General features: G+C 51.2%; 1 protein-coding gene across 1 annotated transcript; it reads right to left on the bottom strand.

Moving 5' to 3' along the window:
- Positions 1-6: 6 nt before the first annotated feature.
- Positions 7-18,381, bottom strand: Stx1b (syntaxin 1B). Its single transcript, XM_047533113.1, has 10 exons — positions 18,068-18,381; positions 9,978-10,052; positions 9,656-9,755; positions 9,493-9,567; positions 6,658-6,731; positions 6,178-6,286; positions 5,917-5,990; positions 3,913-4,050; positions 3,700-3,810; positions 7-3,415 (listed from the first exon to the last, which is right to left on the bottom strand). The coding sequence occupies exons 1-10, from the start codon at positions 18,095-18,097 to the stop codon at positions 3,335-3,337; spliced, it is 867 nt and encodes a 288-aa protein (XP_047389069.1). The 5' UTR covers positions 18,098-18,381; the 3' UTR covers positions 7-3,334.
- Between the last annotated feature and the right edge of the window lie 2,084 nt (positions 18,382-20,465).

Here is a 20,465-nt window from a genome sequence, read left to right as displayed (position 1 = left end):
AGCACGCCCGCTGTTGGATTGGTTGCTATTTCTCCCGTCCCACGGGGCCCGACCCGGCCCGGGAGCGGGGTTCGGGGCTCTGGGGACAGGACATGCAGGGCTGGGGGGCAGAATTTCCTGTATTTTATCCATTTGCAACTTGGTCACCAATAGAGAGAAATGAGACTGAGGGCTAACAGGAGAGGGTGGCCTGGCTCTGGGCCCCCAGCCAGGCCCCAGGAGTCCTGTCCCCTCTAGGGAGGGAAAGGAGAGAGCTCTAGAAACCAACGGAGAAACAGAGAAGGGGGCAGGGGCTCATGTCAGCAAACACAGCTACATCACGTGACACGCCAGCGACACAGAAACACACGCCAACGCACACAGCTGCACAGCGGGCAGGGGGCAGGTGGGGGAGAAGGGAGCCAGGGGCCACCCATCTTGTCCTCTGCGGGGCGGGCTTGTGGGGGGAGGCAGGGTAAATGCATAGAACACATCATGTATACACGCTCAAGGCGTGGCATGAGTGTGCGACGACCCACGGGCACATGGGATGGAAATGCAGTGTGCTTCATGAGAGGCAGGGATAGGGAAAAAGAGGGAGGGAAAGCACTGAGCCCTGGCCAGGCCTGGGACCACCCACAGGGCACACATGGCTTGATGACTGTAGGTGCATGGAGTATGGGCAGCACACACTTGTCTGAGAACATGCGAAAAAATTCCAACCCCTAGACAACACTTGGACACACATAGACGGCAGCCAACAAGCAAACCTATCATACAATGTGTGGGACTTTGAGAAAGCTTGGGCATAGTAGAACCCCAGGGATTCCCTTGTCCACCTGAGGCCCAGGGATGGTCAGTAGTGGACCTAATGCCACTCAAAGAGGTAGGAGCAGCACTCCAGCCTCAGCTCCACCCTTCTGGTGAACTCCAAAGCTATGGAACTTCCGGAAACACCTGGGCTGAAAGGGGGGGTCCTGGCAGGGAAGCAGGAAGGAAGAAGGGGGCTGGATGCTGGAATCAGTTCTGACATCTCCACAGAAGCCTGGGATGGGAATGGGAGGGCTGCTGTCAGACTCTGTCCTGTAGAAGGGCATTCTGGGAATGGACAAGCAAACTCCCCTCTTCAGGACAGCTGATCTGGGGGGTTACATACATGTGGCCACATTGATACAGACACAGCTCAGGGTGGGCAGGACCCAAACAGTGAGGTAGGGAAGAGGTTGACTGAATTGGGATGGGGCTGGGAAGGGTGTGTTCCAGGAGGTCACATTTGCATGGTCTCTCATACAAACACACAAACACACACTTTGCATCATGTGGTAAACTACAGTCTACACAAACACCCAAGCCCTTCACTTAGTACACAGGCATGTCCCACCCCAGGGCAGGGCAGATTCATTCACTTTGTATGTTCAGCCTACCTGTTCCTTGGCCATTTTGGGGCGGGGGGCACTTTTAACATTGTCCTTTCTCCCATTTATCTCCTACTGTCACCAAATAAACAAACCCAAGAACTGTGCATATGCTGTCTACACCACAAAGAAGGAATTAGCCCTTTCCTCACCATCAGAATCCCAAGCCTACATTCCTCCATCTCACCCCTGGTGTGAGGAATGGCCATTGATGATATTTTGGCAGGAGAGATGTCTAGGGGATGGGGCCCAGGACTTGGCCCACACTGGCCACTCCAGTAGATCTGAAATCAACAGTTGCCCAAGCCCAAGTTTCCTGAGGAAGTGCCCAGAGCATGGGATGGGATAGTGAGGACAAACGCTTCTCCCAGGCCCAAGGGGAGTGTATGAGAGGAAGGAAGGGTCAATGCCCTGATTTTCCATCTGTCTGAGAGCAACTCTTGACATCTCACCTCATCAGTAACAACCCTACAAATGTCCTTCTGGGAAGCATTTGTGTGTAAATGGGTAAAGGCCTGAAGGGACACCATGCCAAGATCAGCATGCATAGGCACCCCAGTGTACATGTGTATGCCTGGGTGTGGCAACCTTCATGGGACCTCCTCAGCCTTGGTATGTGTGAGTACACTCAGCTGTCACGGACTCAGGCCTGTCCCTGGGTAGAGACACAAAGAAAGTTAAGGATCTGGGCATGTGTGCACAGGGGCCCTGAGGTCAGGCAGGACAATGTGGATGTAGCAGTGTGTGCAGCCATATTGGTCAGCAGCTCTGCAGAGAGGGAGGGAGACAAATAAATCTGGATAAATAAACCTGAATAGGGCACATGTCCTTAAAGATAAATAAGTGTGTGTGTGTACGCAGGAGACAGAAACACACTATGTAGAAAGCCCCTAAACACACATGCATGCACACACGCATACCCTCACACAGCTGTATTCTAGGTAGCATAGAAATATAGATATCTGTGCCCACCCAAAAATATGTCCAGTCCATGACGTGGAGGGCTTTAAGAAAACCTATCAACACTTCAGACAGATGCACGCACACGGGTACACACGTCCCTCACATCACCTATTGGGGAAAATGCACGTCTATGTGGGTTGAGCTAGGTCATTTACATGCAGATGCTTTCCCTCACCTCTGGGGATTTTCAAAGCCCACAACACACACACACACACACACACACACACATACACATATACATCTTCCCCAGGGCACACAACAGCCCCTGGGGTAACAAAGCCAGGAGGGTTTGTTCTAATCACGTGGAGTGTCTGCCATGGCCCGTGTGTCTCTGGGCCTCCCTGAATCCTCTGAGAATGTGGAACATCTGCACACACATACACACTACCCGCCTCATTTGTAGCAGATGGGGGAGGAGGTGTCAGTGGAGGAATTGCTGTTGTATTAGGTTCAAACACTCAAAAACAAAATTCCATGTACACAAATTGTGTGTCCACAAATCTGTGGTCACGCACACACCCACACACACACCTATTCACTGAAGACAGACAGGGGAGTGGTGGGTTGCTGTGTTGTACTTGGGTACAGTCTACCCAACAACCCAGGTGAAGGGGAAAACACACAGACTCAAGGTGGGGGCAAAAGGGGTGATTCAGTGCATCTACACATCTACACATGTATACACACGCTGGGGTGTCCACACGTCTCGAGCATGTGCCGGCGGCATGCATGTTGGTGTGCATGTGTAATCACGCCTGCTGCTATCTACGTGCGGGGGCAGGGGGTGGTCCATGGCAGGGTGAGGCCCAGGGACTCCAGGGTCTGCCGTGGGGTGGAGGAGGGAGTGGAGGAGGGAGTGGGGTTGCCTGGGTCTGTTCTGGGGGTGAGCTTGGAGCAGGGGATGGAGTGAAAGGGGTGGTGGGGGTATTGCTCCCAATGTGGTGGGGGAGGGGTCTGGGAGAGATAGGGATGGGGGCCTACAATCCCAGCGTCCCCCCAATGGATGACGCCAAGACCACCCCCAGCACCACACAGCAAATGATGATCATGATTTTCTTCTGCAGGTAGAAATATGAGAGAGAGACAGAGACAGAGACAGAGTGATAGAGAGAGAGGAGACAAACCAACAGACAGATGGGGTAAAAGATGGGGGAGGAGGGTGTAAGGGAAAAGAGGGAAGAAAAAACAGAAATAGGAAGAGGTCAGAGCCAGAGATAAGGCCTCTCACCCAATTTCAACACTCAGCTCAGCCCTGGCCTGAGCCCAGCCCCGGCCTGAGCCCAGCCCCACCCACCAGGCTCCTGGTCTCCCTGCCCCCATTAGGCCACCTGCCCTGGCTCACCCTCCGCGCCTTGCTCTGGTATTTCACAGCTTTCTTGGTGTCGGACACAGCTCGCTCCACATAGTCCACGGAATGTTCCACGTTGTACTCGATGCGGTCAATCATCTCCCCCTGCAGACAGAGGAAGTGTGCACAGGAAGAAACGGGGGCTAGGTTGGGAGAGGGAACCTCAGGGACCAGGGAAGCCCTGGGGTGGCGTGGCAGAGCCAGTACCTGGCTTTCCACAAGCATGGCCATGTCCACGAACATGTCGTGTAGTTCGCGGATGCTGGTTTCCAATTTGATGATCTCGTTGTGCCTCGTCTCGATCTCATTCAGTGCCTGCTTTGTCATCTGCGAGTCCATTTTGATCTAGGACAATGGGGATTAGGGAAGAACGAGATCACTCTTCACCCCTGTAAGAGTTGATTCAGCAGCCAGAGTGTCTGGGTTCAAATCTGAATGTCATTTGCTAGTTGTACCCTTGGGCAAATTTAACCCCTCTGGGCCTTGGTTTCCCCACCTAGAAAACGTGGATTGTAACAGTGCCCACCTCACTGGGCTGTTGTAAAAATCGAATGCATTAATATGTAGTATATCAGGGACTGGGATGTGGCTCAGTGGTACAGTGTTTGCCTGGCATGCATGAGGCCCTGGGTTTGATTCTCAGCACCATTAAGTAAATAAATAAATCTTACTTCCAAAAAAATATGTAATATATCAATTAGAACAGTACTGGCACACACTAAGCACTGAAGAGAAGCTTTGTTCGATTACAAGAAATAAAACTTGTCTAGAGCCCACCACCTTGCCCAGGAACTTCCTCTAACACACACGCCAGGGAAGCTCAGGGAAGAAAGATGTCAAAGGCAGCAGGTAAGAAAGTGGCAAGCAGACAAGGAGGCCCAGATGAGAAGGCAGTGTGCCCACAAGTCGTCTGGAGCCTGCATGGGATGAAGCAGGAGATAAATAATAGCCAAATGTACTGCAGCCCTTGTAAGGCAGGGGCAGAGACTCCAATTCACAGTCAGATCTTCTCCCTCCCCACAAACTCCTGGTTTGAGCTGGTCTATGCACTTCCCACTCACAGTGTCAACCATATTTACTACTCCTTTGCTTTAAAGCCTGCCAGACTCCCCACTACCTCAGGCTATGCACCTTTACTTTGGTAGTCAGGGCCCAGTCTCCCTTTCAGCCCATACCTCTTGCTCATCCTATAAGAGCCAAAACCACCCAGTGGCTGTTTGGTGAGTGGTCTCCTCTCCCTGTTTTTGTTCAGTTTGTTTCTTTGCCTATATCCCCATGTCCAAAATTTCCTTGCCTCTTGAAATACTGTTTTTATGACACCTCGCTCAGGAAGTCTTCCACAGCCTTCAGCAAGGTCCTGACCACCCTGCTTTATAAGGGTTTCCACTGTAATGATGGTGACCCAGCTGGCAGGGTCAGCTCTTGTCCATTGAAATGACTTCCTTGGAACTGTCCACCAGGCTTCCTCCATTCTTATACAGAAAGCCTGGCCATAGCTGTTTGGAGGGGAGGAGCTCCAGGGTAACTGGTCCATAATCAATTTGCCCAAAGTAAATTCAAAAAGACCAATTATCCAACTAACAAGTTACTGATAACTATTAAGACAATCACAGTGCATACTTTAAAACTGACCTAGAACCATTACCCAGAACACTGGACACCAGAAGAAGAAATAGGGCTGGGTAGGCCAGGGCAAAAGTCCATAAGGAGAAAGAATTATGGTTAGGGGAAAGCCCATCCATTCACATATAAAACAAGGGCAGGGCCGTGAGCAAAACTAAGACATGTTTTTAAAATCTTCAAAATGTTCACAAATGAGTCATGTGATGAATGACATGCTTCAGGAGGGGAGCATGGAGTGGGTCGGAATAGTGGAGAGTTCTGACTCTCAAACTAGGCGGTAGATTCAAACCTTTCAGGTCAGTCTTCCTTATGTGAAGGGGGCCCCCTGGGAGTTGTGGAGAGGATGAAATGAGTTAGTCCGTAAATGTAAACGTGTAAAGTGCTTAGAACAATGCCTGGCACACTGTTGTTTGCCAGTTTTATGGGGGTGCCTTCCTGCCCTTCCCCCACGGAATTCCCCTGTTCCTCCTCCAGTCTGCCCACCGCTAGTTATTCCAGGTTGGACTTAGGACCTTGGTCCAACCTGAACTTGGGGAGGAGAGGTAAATGATTCCCAAAAACAGACTCCACCCCCACCCAGGGGCTCACATCATCCGTGAAGATGGCCAGTTTCCCGCTCTCCAGCATGTCTTCCAGTTCTTCATTGGTCGTGGTCCTGCCGGCTGTAGGGAGAACCGACTATTTGCTCAGGAACTGGACCCGCTAGGGGACCTGAAGTGGTGGGATGGGGCAGGGACCCGGGAGTCCACCCTCCCAGCCGGCTTGGGCCAGGCGCCCCCTCCACAGAGAGGAAGGCCTGTAAGGGAGCTTGGGCAGCCACGGGAAGTATGAGGCGAGGGGCACACGCACTGATCTCCAGCTGTCGCTGGATCCGGTCCTTGCAGCGGTCCCGGTACTTGGACTGGGTCGCGTTATATTCGGTCATTACCTCCACAAACTTCCGGGAGAGCGTAGAGTGCTGGGGTGGGAGTGAGAGGACAGACACCGGGAGTCAGGGAGCGAGGCGGCGGCGGGCCGGGAGGCCGTGCATGGATGTTCGGGAGGATGCCCTCAATTACTTTGCGGCCCCTCCTTCAACTCCGGCCGCGGCCCTCACTCCCCACCAAGGTCTGTCCCCTGTCCCATTGCTGAGTATCCCACCCTGTGCCTAAATCAGCTAGTGACCCAAAGATGGGGCCCGGTTCCGCCCACCTCTACAACCCCGCCCATTCCCTTGGCCACGCCCCGCGCCTCTGCTCGGTTCTGGACCTCCAGTACCCGCCCGGCTCCAGCTAGGTCGCCTCACCAGCTGGGTCCAGGTGCCGCCCTAGCTGGGCCGCCGCCTCCTACCTGGGTCTTGCGGATGCGCAGGTCCGCGGAGGAACGGTTCAGTCCCTCCTCTTGTTCAATGCTTTGCTCGATCGCTGCGAGAAAGAGGACGCAGTGAGGAACAGGAAACCTGGGGGTTGTGGGGCTGGGGTCCCGGGCTTATTAATTGTCGATACCCAGAAGCAGGCTCCAGGCCTGGGAAGAGATGGCATGCCCATGGCGGGAGCAGGCATCCAGGGTGAGGGGCAGGCCAGCAGCCGTACAGGTGTTTGTGGGGTTCCTAAAGGCAGGTAGGAGGGGAAGTCGAGGGTTAGAAGGTCACCAGTCAGAAGGGAACTATTTATTCTGGTGGAAGAATCAGGTCTGGGAAAGTGCATGACTGTAGCTCCTGCCCAACCCTAGGAGATGTGGACCTAGTTTACTAGAGAAGGGTCGCAGTAGTGCAGAGTTCTCTGGACAGGGATAGAAACATACCCTGTGGTGGTTGTTATTGTTGTATTGTTTGTTTGTTTGTTTGTTTGTTTGGTACTGGGGATTGAACCCAGGGGAGCTTTACCACTGAACCACATCTCCAGCCATTTTGGGGGTCCCTCTGAGTTGCTAAGGGCCTCACTGAATTGCTTAGGGCCCTGCTAAGTTCCAGAGGCTGGCTTTGAACTCGTGATCCTCCTGTCTCAGCCTCCCAAGCCACTGGGTTTACAAGCATACACCACCTTGCCTGGCTCTTATTTTGGTTTTGAGATGAGGTTTCATTAAGTTGCCTGGCTGACCTGGAACTTCTAGGCTCAAGCCATCTCTCCTGCCTCAGCCTCCTGAGTAGCTGGGCAAGCCACCACACCTGGCTCCACTGTGATTTTTTTTGGTGAAAGGCAGACACTTCCAGGTGGGTGGGGTTCACCCTCCCCCTGCTCTGTGAGGTGATGATCCCTGTTCTGGGAGTTCCCACTTCTAAAGGATGTACTGGGAAAGCGCACAGATTAACTGGGATTCCTGCTTCTGGATCATGCACTCCTGACACTATCATTCAGATTTTCTAAAAAAGAGCCTGCAGTAAGATCTGCTTCAGTAAGATCAGAAAATGCAGCAGGAATGAATCACCAGGCCTTCTCAGACCTCACAGGGCCTCCAGGCCATTCCTGAGAACATCACTTCTCTGTTCTCCTGGCAGCGGGGAAGGTATGGGGCTGGATGACACCCCAAGGATCCCCTGCCAGCAATAGCAGGCAGTGACTGAGTGACGGTTCTGGCCCAGATGATTCAGGAAAATCACAGGAACACATATCCAAGTTGTCCCAGCTTGGAGCCCTGTTGTCAGCTTTGGGGTTGGCGCCAAGTCTGGATGGAGGGGTCTTTTACTGGATCTCACTGACTTTTTACAGTCATCCTGGGAGTTCAGTGATACCAGCTCATGCATCAAATTGGAAAATTAGTCAAAGGGGTGAAATAGCTCTTTCAAGGTCACACTTAGGGTATCAGTTCAAGTCACCAACTAGAAGAGATTGGAGGAGATGAGAATCTTCTCTTTTTCTGGAGACACAGAGGGTCAGCTTCTTAAACCACTGTCACATTTCCGGTCTTATTTCTGGGTCTATTCACAAACTCCCTGAATCAGAGAGCTCTCCCCATAGTCTTCTGAAGAACATTCACGGTCAGAGCTCAATGGGCACAAAAAAACCATTGAGCACAGAGGTTTTTAAACTGTGTGCCAGGAGGAACCATGCTTTTGAGAAGGAATCTCAGGGGCTGTTGCAGAAAGTGAAGGGAAGGCCAGGCAGGTAGAGCCTCCCAAACCCAATTCAGTCAGAGCAATCTTTTATATTTCATATGTTGGGGTTTTTTTGTAAGATTTCATTAAAAGAAAAAAGATTTTTCTGTCAAAAAGAAAAAAAAAGAAAAGAAAAGAAAAACAAGGCAGTTTTGAAATTGCTTCAATTTCTCTTACTATACCCATGAGCAAACTGAGAGGGAAAAAATTGTCCAAAGTGAGTTGAGAGTGGAGACTGGATTCCCTCTGCCTGGCTTGGCACTTAATGTGACCCTGGGTTAGGGCATTTTCCATTCCAGCCCACTCATCTGAGTGCAAAGGGCTTGATCTTGTGAATCAGCACCAAAGACTCACATGTGGCCTTGCCTTGAATCCAGGAGGACTTGGGAATTTCTGTTCCCTGGACCAAGGTTGGTGCTCTCAGGTCAGACATCTCATAAAATTCCTTCCCCCAAGGCCTCAGACATTATAGGTGCTTGGCAAATATTTTCTGATGCCGAATTACCATAACACAAATTAGCATCACAGTACCATTGCTATTCCCCTGGCACCGGCAGACAAGGAGGTTCCCAACCCACAGTGTGTTGGGGGAAGGTGGTTATTACCAGCACCCAAGTCCTTAAATTAGAGTGAATACATGAGCATTTGGCAAATCCCTCCTGAAAGCTTGCCAGCCCCTGATGTCAGCCACACAGTCCAATCTGTCCTGAGTCGAGGATATCAACTCAGAAGCATTTGCTAAGCCCACCTACTGGGTGCTCAGTGCTATGCTGGAGGCCTGTTCAGGAGAAATGAGGACTTACCAAACCAAAGCTGCTTGGAAGATTCTATTTTTCTGATGAACCTTTATGCTGATGAAACCAGCGGAGCTCAGATGCAATTTAAACAGAAACTTTCCTCTCTCTTATTTCCCTCTCAAGTGTCTTTCTCCAAAGAATCTGGATCAAGGAGGCCAAATTGGGTGTTGGTACTTTCTCACTGTTTAGGAATCTGGCTCCTGGAAGTCTGTGGACATTCCTTACAAAAGGCCAGTTTTGTGCAATAGAGGGTAGAGTACTTTTTCTCCCTAGTAGCGGAACTGCATCCCTCACCTTTCAACTTGGACCGGACCTTGTTGGCCGTCTTCTTGATGTCTGCAGTGAGGTCCTCCAGCTCCTGTTTGGTCTCTGAGGGGAGGGTGAGGAGGATGAGTGAGAAGTCTGGGTGGGACCCTGGACATTCCCCCTACCACTGACACCCGGTGGCAGCACTCACTTTCATCTGGGTTGGGCGCCGCCAGGATGGCACTGTGCTGTTTTTTCACCTGCTCTACGTCCTCCGACAGCTTCTCAATGCAGCCTCGGATCTCTTCCACCTGGGGCAGAAAAATCAGTGCTACCCAATCAGGTTGTTGAGCCAGATGAGGGGATCCAGGGGAATCAGCCAGGACAGAAAACAGGCCTGATGCAAATGGATTGATAAAAGGCCAAGGGGAGTGAAGAATAGAAAAGGGGTGCTTTTAGAATAGCAAAGGGGAGAAAAGAAAATTGTTGGCTAAGGACCAGATTCTGGGTCTGGGGCATTAAGGATTCATTACCTGTTCAAAGAACTCATCCATAAAGTGGTCCCGATCCACGTGAACCACCTCCTCCTCATCATCACTGTCTTTCGCCTGTGAGGCAAAGGAAGGCTAAATCTGTGAGCTGTCCCTATCCTGGTCCCCTAGGCTGGCTCTCTAGCCCTCTACCCACCACACATATATGAATACTGTAGGCTCAAAAAAGAGGTCTTGGGAGGGGTCCTGAGTAGGGGAGATGGCAAGAGCAAGTCAGAATGAGCACCTGATATACCTCTGGAATAAGGTCCTGGAGACCAGGGTAACTGATAACTCAAAGGACACCTTGGAGGGAATTAGCAAAAGGCAGATGGATGTGGCCTTATGGGTACAGATTCACCCTGGAAGGGGACGGTATTCAGGGCTGCTGCTACTGACCAATCAGCATGAACATACTTCAGTATTTTAACAAATCAGCTAAATGTCAGTTTTGCAATAATTGGCTCTGGGATCCAAGAAGGACGCTGGAATCGTGTCCCAGGAGCCCGAGCATCCCTGACATCCCCAGCAGTTCCTGCCCAGGCCTCACTTTACTCTGCTTCTCTTTCCCCGCTGCCCCCACCTGACCAGCCATGTCCCCTGTACAAGGTCACTTCACTGCCAGCAGCAGGCCCCAAGTTGAGCAAGCACGGTCAGGCCCAGTGAGGGTGGGATGAGATGGACGTGGCACCTGGACCTCCCTAGTTCCCTGCGTCTTCCTCCCCCCACCTATTCTCGCTCCCCCCGCAGCTGACTCTTCTGACTTCTTCGTGTATTCACTCGCTTTTATCCAAACCCTTCCAACTGCACACCCACCTACTCTCACTTGCTTGGATTTCCCAGTCGCAACCTGCAGCTGCTCAGCCCTCCACCCTCGGGGCTCAGAGACACAAAGGGATTTACCCACCCACACCACCATCGCCACCAACAGACAGACCAGTGACACAGACAGAAGTGCCGACACAGGCACACAGAAATAGGCTCCCGACACCCACATGGAGACACACTGTCATGCTGAAGTTCACCCGCACACAGACTTGAGCAAAGCTGCACGTGGACACGTGGACACACAGACCTTCGGCAGTGCCCTTGGAGACACTGAGGAGGGCCCTGGGGGTTTGTTCTAGCCTCTCTGAACCTTGGGTTTGCACATTCATTTAGAGCTGGTCAGAGGGCACTGGGAGGGCTCCCCAGGGCTCTCCACTCCTAACTCCAAGCTCTTCTCGGCTTGGGACAGAGGTTTGAGGGCAAAATCTGAGCCCATCAAGCTTAATTATGTTTGGAGCCCTAATCAGCCCCAGTGGAAATTTCAACAGAGTTCATCCGGATTTTGAGGAAGAATCTAGCCAGAGTTCAGACAGAATCTAGCCACTGGAGCCTGAATGAAATCAAGACAGGATCCAAACAGCCTCTACCTGGGGGTGTAGCCAGTTGGGATCTAAAGAGAAGAGCCAACAGGGTCCGAGCAGAATGCAGACAGGCCCTTACAGAAACCAGACAGGCTCAGACCAAACTAGGCTAGGCTCAGACAGATCCCAGACAGCTCAGATCGAACCTAGACAGAGCCAGATGGGACCTCCATGCAATCCAGACAGCCAAGAGAGCTTAGAATCCGCAGAGCTCCGACAGCATGGGGAAGAGCCCGCATAGCCCAGAGGAGACCCTCCCAGTAGATGCCCTGAAGCCACCCCAGCCTCCTGCCTAAGTTCTGCCTAAACAGAACCCTAGGGATTCTCCACACACATTCGGGGCCCACACCATGTCAGAGCACATGCCAGACACTTCAAGACAACACCAAATATCTGCCTAGAGAGGTAGAGGTGGGTGCCTCTGTCACAGTCCACAGCTGCCCCCAGAAGGAGGAGTGGCATAGGTGGGTCTTGGGGACCCTGATAGGACTTTTGGCTTCTTAAGCCTCCACACCAGATAGACCTTGGTCCTAAGAAGCTCTGGGAGGTGGGGCTCATCTCTGAGGACCTGCTGGTCTCCCATGATGGTTTCTAACATCTCAGTCTTCAGAACCCAGTTGCCCTAGGAGGCCTCCTCCCCTACAGCCAAGAGCTTTGCTCTGCCCCTTCTCTGTGTCTGCACACTCAGCCTCAACTGTACCTCATGGGGGTCAGGACACCCTCACTAGACCTAGTACCTGGGAACTTTCCTGTTCTCTCTTTCCCTTTTCCATGCCAACTTTTGGAAGTCTTTCCTAAAGTCTAATTTCATTCTCTCCTGTTGTTCCCAGAGCCACTTCCCCTAGATTCTTCCTGTAGTATCCTGGGCTACCTGTTTACTTGCCCTTGAGAGAGGAAGAAAGGTGGAAGGGTGTAAATATGATTTATTTGGAATAATAATTATGAAGGGTGCTGAGAGTTAATAATCCTTCCTCTGCATTTACAAACACTTTTACACCCATAATCTCTTTTGATCCTCACCATCATATCTAGCCCTGTGAGAAAAGCTGAGCAAATATCATTGTCCCCATTTCACAGATGAGGGAACAGGAGGCCACAGAAGGGAAAAGAAAAGTGACTTGTCCAAGGACACCTGCCTCCTGCCATGGCCTCTCTAAGGCTCCAGGCCAGGCTCCCTACTCCCAATGACTGTCACCAGCTCCATTTCCTCTTAGATCAGCTCCCACTAAGGCCCACTCTGGGTAAGGCTCTGTGTCCTGAAAACCTAACAAAATGTTATTGTTTGACAGTAACTTCTGTATAAATCCTACACTCTTTTTATCTTTTTAAATCTTCATTAAAATCTGTAAGGATCATTGGTCAACATAATTGCAATTATGACAAACATTTAGACAGTGTTTTACAATGTGCTGGGCACTGTTCTATGCACTGTGCATATATTTATCCATTTAATGTTTACAACAGCCCTTTGAAGTAGAGATTATTATAGCTCCCTTTTATTGATGGGGAAACTGAGTCAGAGGGCTAAAGAACTTGCCCCAGGTCAGCAGCTGGAAGGCCATGAGACTTATCAGCATGTAGTGAAGGCAATAATTAATGTCCAACTCACAGGGTGGGCAGGAGGGGCAATGAGATAAGGCAGGAAAAATACCTAATGCTACAAGAGAGAGATTAATAAGTGTTTGGTGAGGGTTGACTATACCCTGCCTCTTCCATGTTACAGAAGAAGAAACAGTCTCAGAAAGTTCGCCGTACCTGTCTAAGGCTTCACAGAAAATAAGGCTTTATTGAGACTTAAACCTGAGACTGTCAAATCCCAGGTTTTTCCCTGTCCTACCAAGGAGGACAGTCCCTCTATTCCTTGCTGGCCCAAAGAGCCCTCTCTGTTGTTTCCTCAGTACTTTTGAGCTCCTGTGGCCAGGACAGAAAATCAGTAAAAGGGGCCCAGGGTTGCAAGAAGAACCCAGCCAGAAGCTACACCTTCCAGCCTCTGCTTGACTTGCTGTGAGACCCTAACCCTCTCTGCTCTGAGGTGTGCATGTTTAATAAGGAGCACCTTTTTTTTTTTTTTTTTTTTAGTGTGACACATTTTAATGCATACATATATGCATATTGGTTACAGAAAAAAATAACTTAATTGATTTCACATGTTAGACACTGGACAACCAATAAATGCCCTTTGCATTGCAATCATTAATGTAATGTTTAATATCAGTGAGCAAATTGTGCTATTGTAGGCAAGTATTCTACCACTGCATTGTACTCCCAGCCCACATGCTACTCTATAGATAAAATAAAATTAAACAAGCTTAATAAATAATAAACACATTTCTAGAAATCAGACGGGACTAAAAGAAATCAGGCTGTGAGCAAAGGAGAGGAAAAGATGATCAAATGTGTCCCAAAGCACTTTGTGGTGGCCTCAGGCTGCAAATGGACAATTCAAGTCTCCATTTCCTCATGTGAAGAATGAGGAAGATAATTATTTATACTCATCTAACACACAGTACCAATTACTATGAGTTGGGCCCAGTTACAAGTGCTTTGCATTTCTTATTTAATCCTTATAATCGCCCCATGAGGCAGATGCCATTTTTATTTCCATTTGATAGATGAGGAAATTGAGGTAAAGAGAGATTAAGGAACTTGCCCAAGATTATGCCATTTTTGGGGTGCTGATGGGGTAGCAATGCCTAGATTTGAACCCAGGCACTCTGCTCTTTACTGCTCACCAACTGCTCAAGTGCTTGGGAGGATTAAAGGAGTTGGCGCAGAGCACTGGAGCACATTCTAGAACTGCCTTGGCGATGCGGGAGCATCCAATCCAAGCCTCAGTTTCATCTGGCCTCAGATCCTTAAGTCCAGAGATACCAGGGCCCTTAGTGTATGTGTGCTGGGGGCGGGGGGAGACAACAAGGACACACACATAAATGGAAAGAGGAGAGGGACAATGTGAGCCAGCAAGTCAATGACCAAAGAGACAGATGGTGAGGTAGTGACAGAAACACAGAGGCGGAAAGAGATTGCAACTGGAACTAGGTGACTGAAAAGTCATAGAGGGTGTGTGTGCGTGTGTGTGAGTGTGTGTATGTGTATGTGTAAACACACATGCGTGCCCATGCATACTAACACACTGCTCACCCATGCTCCTCAGCATTGTTTGATCTAGAGGCAGCAGCCTCTTTGCCTGTGCCCCCTCCCGCTTCTGTCCATCTGTCTCCCTGGCCTGGGCCTCTCATCCTCCCTCCCTCCCTCCCTCCCATCCTCCTATGGTCCAGCCTAGCCCTTTCACCGGACCTCTTTCCTCCACCTTCCCTGTCGACCCACCTGCTGCCTTTCCCATCTCCCTCCGCCTCACTGAGTCATTCATTCATCTAACAAATAATGTACGATTTGTGCCAAGTTCTCTTCTGGATGCTGCTGGTGATACAGTGGTAAAGAAGACAGGCAGAAAGGTCCTGCCTCCAAGATGCTGACTCTCCAGAGGTGGGGGAAGTGAAGGAGACAGACCATGAAGAATGGACAAGATAATTTCCAATTTGTTAAATAAGATGTGATACAGAGAAACAGGTATGAGGAAGACTTCAAACAGGGTGGCCAGGGAGGGTCTTTCTGGGGAGACGATATTTGAGTTGAGTCCTAAAAGAGTGAAATGTACTATAGTAGGGGATACTGCACTCGAGGCAAAAGAAACAGCATTTGGTGTATTTGAAAGGCAGAAAGAAACCTGGTGCCTCTAGAGGACATCCATTCATTGCTGGGGTTCTCTTAGTGTCTGTCCACTCTCTCCTCCCTCTCATCACTTTTCCCATGCTCTTCCCTTCTGTTCTCCATGTCCCTGCACATATCCCTCCCTGTCTTCTCTCCCCACCCTTCTTCTGTAGCTCACCTGCTCCCTTCTTCTCCTCTGGAGCCCTACCCCAGCTTACTCCTTGGACCTGGGAACTCCCCATCCATATCCAGCCCAGCACCTCCCCGTTACAACCAAAAGTGCTTGGTGAACCGGAAAAAGAATCTCTGTTTCAGTACCAGCTCTGACAGTAAGAGCTATGTGACCTTGGGCAAGTCATTTTTTTCCTCTGGTTCTCAGTTAACTCCAAAATAAATTAGGGGTCATATCCTGCCCATCTTAGGGGGCTTACATGATACTCAAGAGGAACATACAAGTCATCTGTGGAACATCTGTGCACCAGGCCCCCTCCAAGACACTTTATGCATATTAACTACTTTTAATCTTCAGATCAAACCTGTGAAACAGGTGCTATTATACTCCCAATTCATACAAAAGAAAATGAGAACCAGACAGGTTAAGCAACTTGCCCAAGGTCACACAGGAAGGAGCAAAGTTAGGATTTGAACCAAGATCGCTGGTTCCCAAGTCTGGGTCCTTAACCACTATATGCTAAAAGACTAGAGAGCCCCTTGGGGATGCTAAGAACCGCTAGAAAGACAGTCAGGCCCTCAGGCTAACATTCCTTCCCACCACCAGACCCTTCCAGCATGTCAGAGACTCCCCTTTATGGGCTCCTCATGACCATTCAATCTCTCCTGCCTCTCAGCACCTTGCGGAGGAAATCCTTTCTGAGCCCCACCCACCTCCTCCCAAATCTCCAGTCTCCTGGAGTTGTGACTAACACCAAAGCCATCAGCATTCACTCCTCCCCAACTCCACACCACTCCCACCTCCCCAACCTGGCCCCCAGCAGCCCCAGCCATAGGTTCCCTCACCTCAGGGCTAGGGGCCCTGACTCACTCAGCCAGGGAATGAGGAGCACTCCCCATCCCCCACCTCCCCCTCCAGACCTGTCTTAGCCTCTTCCCTCCCTCTCTATAATTATACCACAATTCTGCCACCACCTCACCCCAACCGCGTCACATTTCTCTGGGTTTTGGAGTCAGGGAATGGTCTTGGTTGCAGAGGATCTCGGTTCAGACCTGCACTCCTCCGTTACTAGATGTGTGACCTTGGACAAGTCATTTAAATCTCTGGGCCTCAGTTTCCCCAACTAGCAATGAGGAAGTCTCTCAGTCCACCTACCTAACCAGGTTGGTAGAGATTATGATGGCAACCAGTTTTGCAAACTGCACCACGAGGGAAAGGGAGTTTTGAACAAGGATGCAGAATCTAGCTGGCCTGAGTTTGAATCCGGCCTTTTTTCTAGCTATGTGACTTTGGTCAAGTTCCTCTCTGGGCCTTTGTTTCCTTACTGTACAATGAGATAATACCAGCTTCATAGGGTTGCTGTGAGGATCAAAATTATTTAATACATATAAAACATTCAGAACAGTGTTGATGATTGTCATTATTGTCATTTTCCTCACACCTGAGTGTATATGCACTAAAAGTTTAATAAAGAATTTGAATTCCCTCCCCATAGACAGTAGTCACCGCCTCCAAGCTTGTGTCTCCCTGAAAGCTGGGTCCCCGCCCCCAAATTCAGGGGGCTTTCCAAAGACAGCTCTTTATCCACTGTGTCAAAACTTCTGCTTCAAAGGACAAAAAAGCAGAGATCTTTGTCAGTTTGGCAGACTGGAAACCACATTCTGGTCCAAAACCTGCCCCCCAGACATTCTTGGTGACCTTGGGCAAGTCCCTTTCTATATCAGAACCTCAGTCTCCTCATCTGTCAAATGGGATAATAACCCCTGGGGTAACAATCCACAGTCTCCTGGTATAGACCCAGTACATCAGGATACAGTAGCCACTGGCCAGAGCCAGTACTTTTATTAGCATAACACCACGGGCCATGATCCCATAGTGGACTGCCAGCTCTGCCTCCTCGGGACCCAGGTCATTTCCCCAAATGCCCCAGCATCTTCCCGGCCTCTCAAACCATTCTCATTAAAAGCCCCATTCCCCAGCCCCTTCAAAGAGAGGCTTCCTCTGCAGACTCCAGGGCTGCTTCCCTGGTCTCCCAAACACAACTAAGTGCCTGGCTGGACTCCTAGAGCCGGGCCTCTTCAGGCCTGCAGACCTGGGGCCCATGTCAGCTCGGCCTGACTGCTCAAGATGCTCCAGTTCCCCCAGCACAGCACAGCCCCTGTCATACAACCCAATTCTGTGACCCTGTGTGTGGAACCTCCTCTCCTCTCCCACCTCTGGGGTCACCCGGACTCCAGCCCTGGCCTCTCCTGAGGCCAACCCTTCTTTCCCTGTCTCTGACGGGCCTCCTCCTCAGGAGGAGCAACACAGCAAGTGCACACACACGCAGACACTTCATTCACTGCCAGGTATTGGCATCCAGTCCCAACCTGTGTCCTTCCCCATTGCACCCCCCAAATCTGGGTCCTGCTACACTCTCAGCCTGGCCCAGTAACCACCCCATCCTTCTAATTTGGCAAATCTTCTCCCAGGATGACAGTACCCTCCAATTCTCTACTGACATTCACTCCCCTCCTTCTCCAGGTTAGACCCCGACGGCCCTTCTGAGAACACCGGGTGACCAGGGCCCTGAGACCTCTTCTGCTCCCTCGTGTCTTAATGGCTTCCAACCCCTTCTAGCCACTGTCCCCAAAATGCAGGTTCACTGGAGACATCAGGTGCCTGGAGATACTGGGGTGCCCCGGCTCCCAACCTCCAGTCTCATCATTCGCCCCCACGTCCCAGCACCTCCCCCACCCCATCTCCACGCGCTCCCCAAATATTGGGGTCCCGCCCCCCGTTGCCCCCACCCCCAAGCTCACACTCCGCAGCTCCTGAGTCCGATCCTTCATCCTGCGACGGCTCCTCCTCCTCCTCCTCCTCGTCCTCCTGTCTCTGCTGCTGCTCTCCGCCTCCCACCTCGGAGCTGGAGGCCGGGGTCTGGGGGCGCCGGGGGGCGCCGGAACCTCCGAGGGGGACCTGCAGGCGGGGGCTTGAGCGGGGGCGGTGGGCCGAGGGCCGGGCAGCGACAGGGGCCTGGGCCGGGCTCAGCTCTGCCTGGGCTGCGGTGGCGATGCGGCTGCGGCACAGGGTTGGATGGAGGGATGCGGGAGCCGAAGCGCGGGGGAGGGGGGCGGAGGGAGGTGAGGAGGAAGGGAGGGAGGGGGGAACCGGGAGGGGGCGGGGAGCAGGGGGCATGCGCAGCGCCGGGGGCTGGGGGCGCCTGGGGGTTGTAGTCCGGGGAGGGGGACCCACGGGGAGGGGAACTGGAGAGGCCTAGAAGTGGGTGGGGGAGGGCAGAGCCAGAGAAGCTGGAGAGATGCAGAGAGACAGAGGAGATGCTGAGACAGGCACAGAGATGCTGGGGTGGCCTGGGGGGTGGCGTGGAACGGCAGAGAGATGGGGTAAGGGAATGGACTCAGGGAATAACCTGAGGAGAGGTGCTGTGGATCCCTTTACACCGAGAGATATAGATAGATTTTATGTTTCTGTCTCTGTGTGAGCCTGCGCACGACCACCTCTTTGTGAGCGTGTGTCCCTGCAGGAGGCTCTTTGGATACTAGAAACAGCAAGAATGACCCTCTGTGTAGTTTTTGTGGCGCAAGGAATCAACCAAAAGCGCTTGCTGAGAAGGACGTGGGACTTGTTTTGAACAGCCTTCCCTACCCTACCTGTGAGCATCCCTGGCAGCGGTGGATCTCAGAGCTCTGGCTTGTCTACCTCCAGGGACAAGGTGCTCACTACTTCCAAATACCTCCTGATCCATCTTTAGATTGCTCTATTAATGAAGTCTGTTCTGGTCTGGGGATGTAGCCTCAGTGGTAGAGCTTTCATTTAGCACCCCCATGACTTGGGTTGATCCCCAGCACCCATGCCCCACAAATCCTTTTTAGAAAGAGGAAATCCATTACCCCTGGGGTCTGAGTTACCTTGTCCCCTCCTCTCTTTCATGCCCACTTCTCCTCTCCTCCTCTCCTCATGTTAACTTCACATCAACCCCCCCTGCAATAGAACTTTGGCTCCTCACGGAATAGGCCCCAACACTTCTTTTGCTAAGTACCCGTGACCTCCTTGATTGCCAGGCCTTACCCTCCATGACCCAGATGACCTCTCCTGGAAACACTGCTTTCCTTGACTCCCCACCTGCCTCCTGCTTCCTGTGCCACACTGCCCCCAATCTATGGATGTCGTCTCCCAGCCTCCTTCCAGGTGCCTCCTCTCCTGCAACCCTTCAATATCAAGGTTTCCCTGTGTTGTATCCCAGGTTCTCATCTTTCTTTACACACACCTTTCTGCATCACATTTCATGCTACTGCCTGCAGTACCCACATCTGTGCCTGCGAGACAGATCCCTCTGCTCAGAGGAAGCCCCTACTGTGTGTCTGAGCTGGTCACCAAGAACACAGATACAAAACATGTATCAGAGACACGAGTGGATCCATAACCATAGCAAGCAAGGCCAGAACTCTGAGATGGGAACCCCAAACACGGTAGTGCCCTTGCCCTCCCCGGAAGTGCTCCTTCCTATGCTCTCCATCAGGGATGGCATCTCCACCTCCCTAGCCATTTGTCACAGACATAAAGCTGTCCTTGACTTCTTCCCCACTGTAACAGTGCTACCATGATCTGATTATCCACCATGTCCCATTCACTACACCTCCTGACCTCAAAGCAGCCACTGCTGTTATCCCAAATGTACAGATCAGGAAACTGAGGCTTTAAATGGTTAAGTAACATAGCCAACTTTACCAAGTGGGATTCTTAGTTGCAGCTATTTATTACAAAGCCCATTCTTCTAAAACCACAGATATAGCTCTTCTCTCTGCTGCCACATCCAGAGCTGTCTCCTGTGTCCTCTGCATCCCTATCATCTCTGGTCAGCTTAAGTCCTCCTCATCTTAAACCTGGATCATTAGGATGGCTTTATCCCTGGTCTTCCCTTTCCTTCCTGTCCATCTTCCTCCCTGTCCCCTGATGTGATTGTCCCTCAAATAAATGTGATAATGTTAAACCCCCTGGACCTCCCATATCCCCCATGGTTTTCCATGGTGTTTGAATCCCACCACCATCACCTCAGGTCTTCTACCATTTCCTTCCTATGCTGTGGATCCCTGGCCTTCATTGCACTAAGGAATCACGGACTTCCAGCATCCTGGGTCTCTTACTGTGTGTTTGCTTTGCCTGGATACTGTAAGCACCTTCTTTGACAGTCAGACTTCT

Source organism: Sciurus carolinensis, chromosome 18 (assembly GCF_902686445.1).
Source record: "Sciurus carolinensis chromosome 18, mSciCar1.2, whole genome shotgun sequence".
NCBI lineage: Eukaryota > Metazoa > Chordata > Mammalia > Rodentia > Sciuridae > Sciurus > Sciurus carolinensis.
Note: the sequence above shows the minus strand (reverse complement) of the source record. Positions and strands in the feature narration are given on the sequence as shown.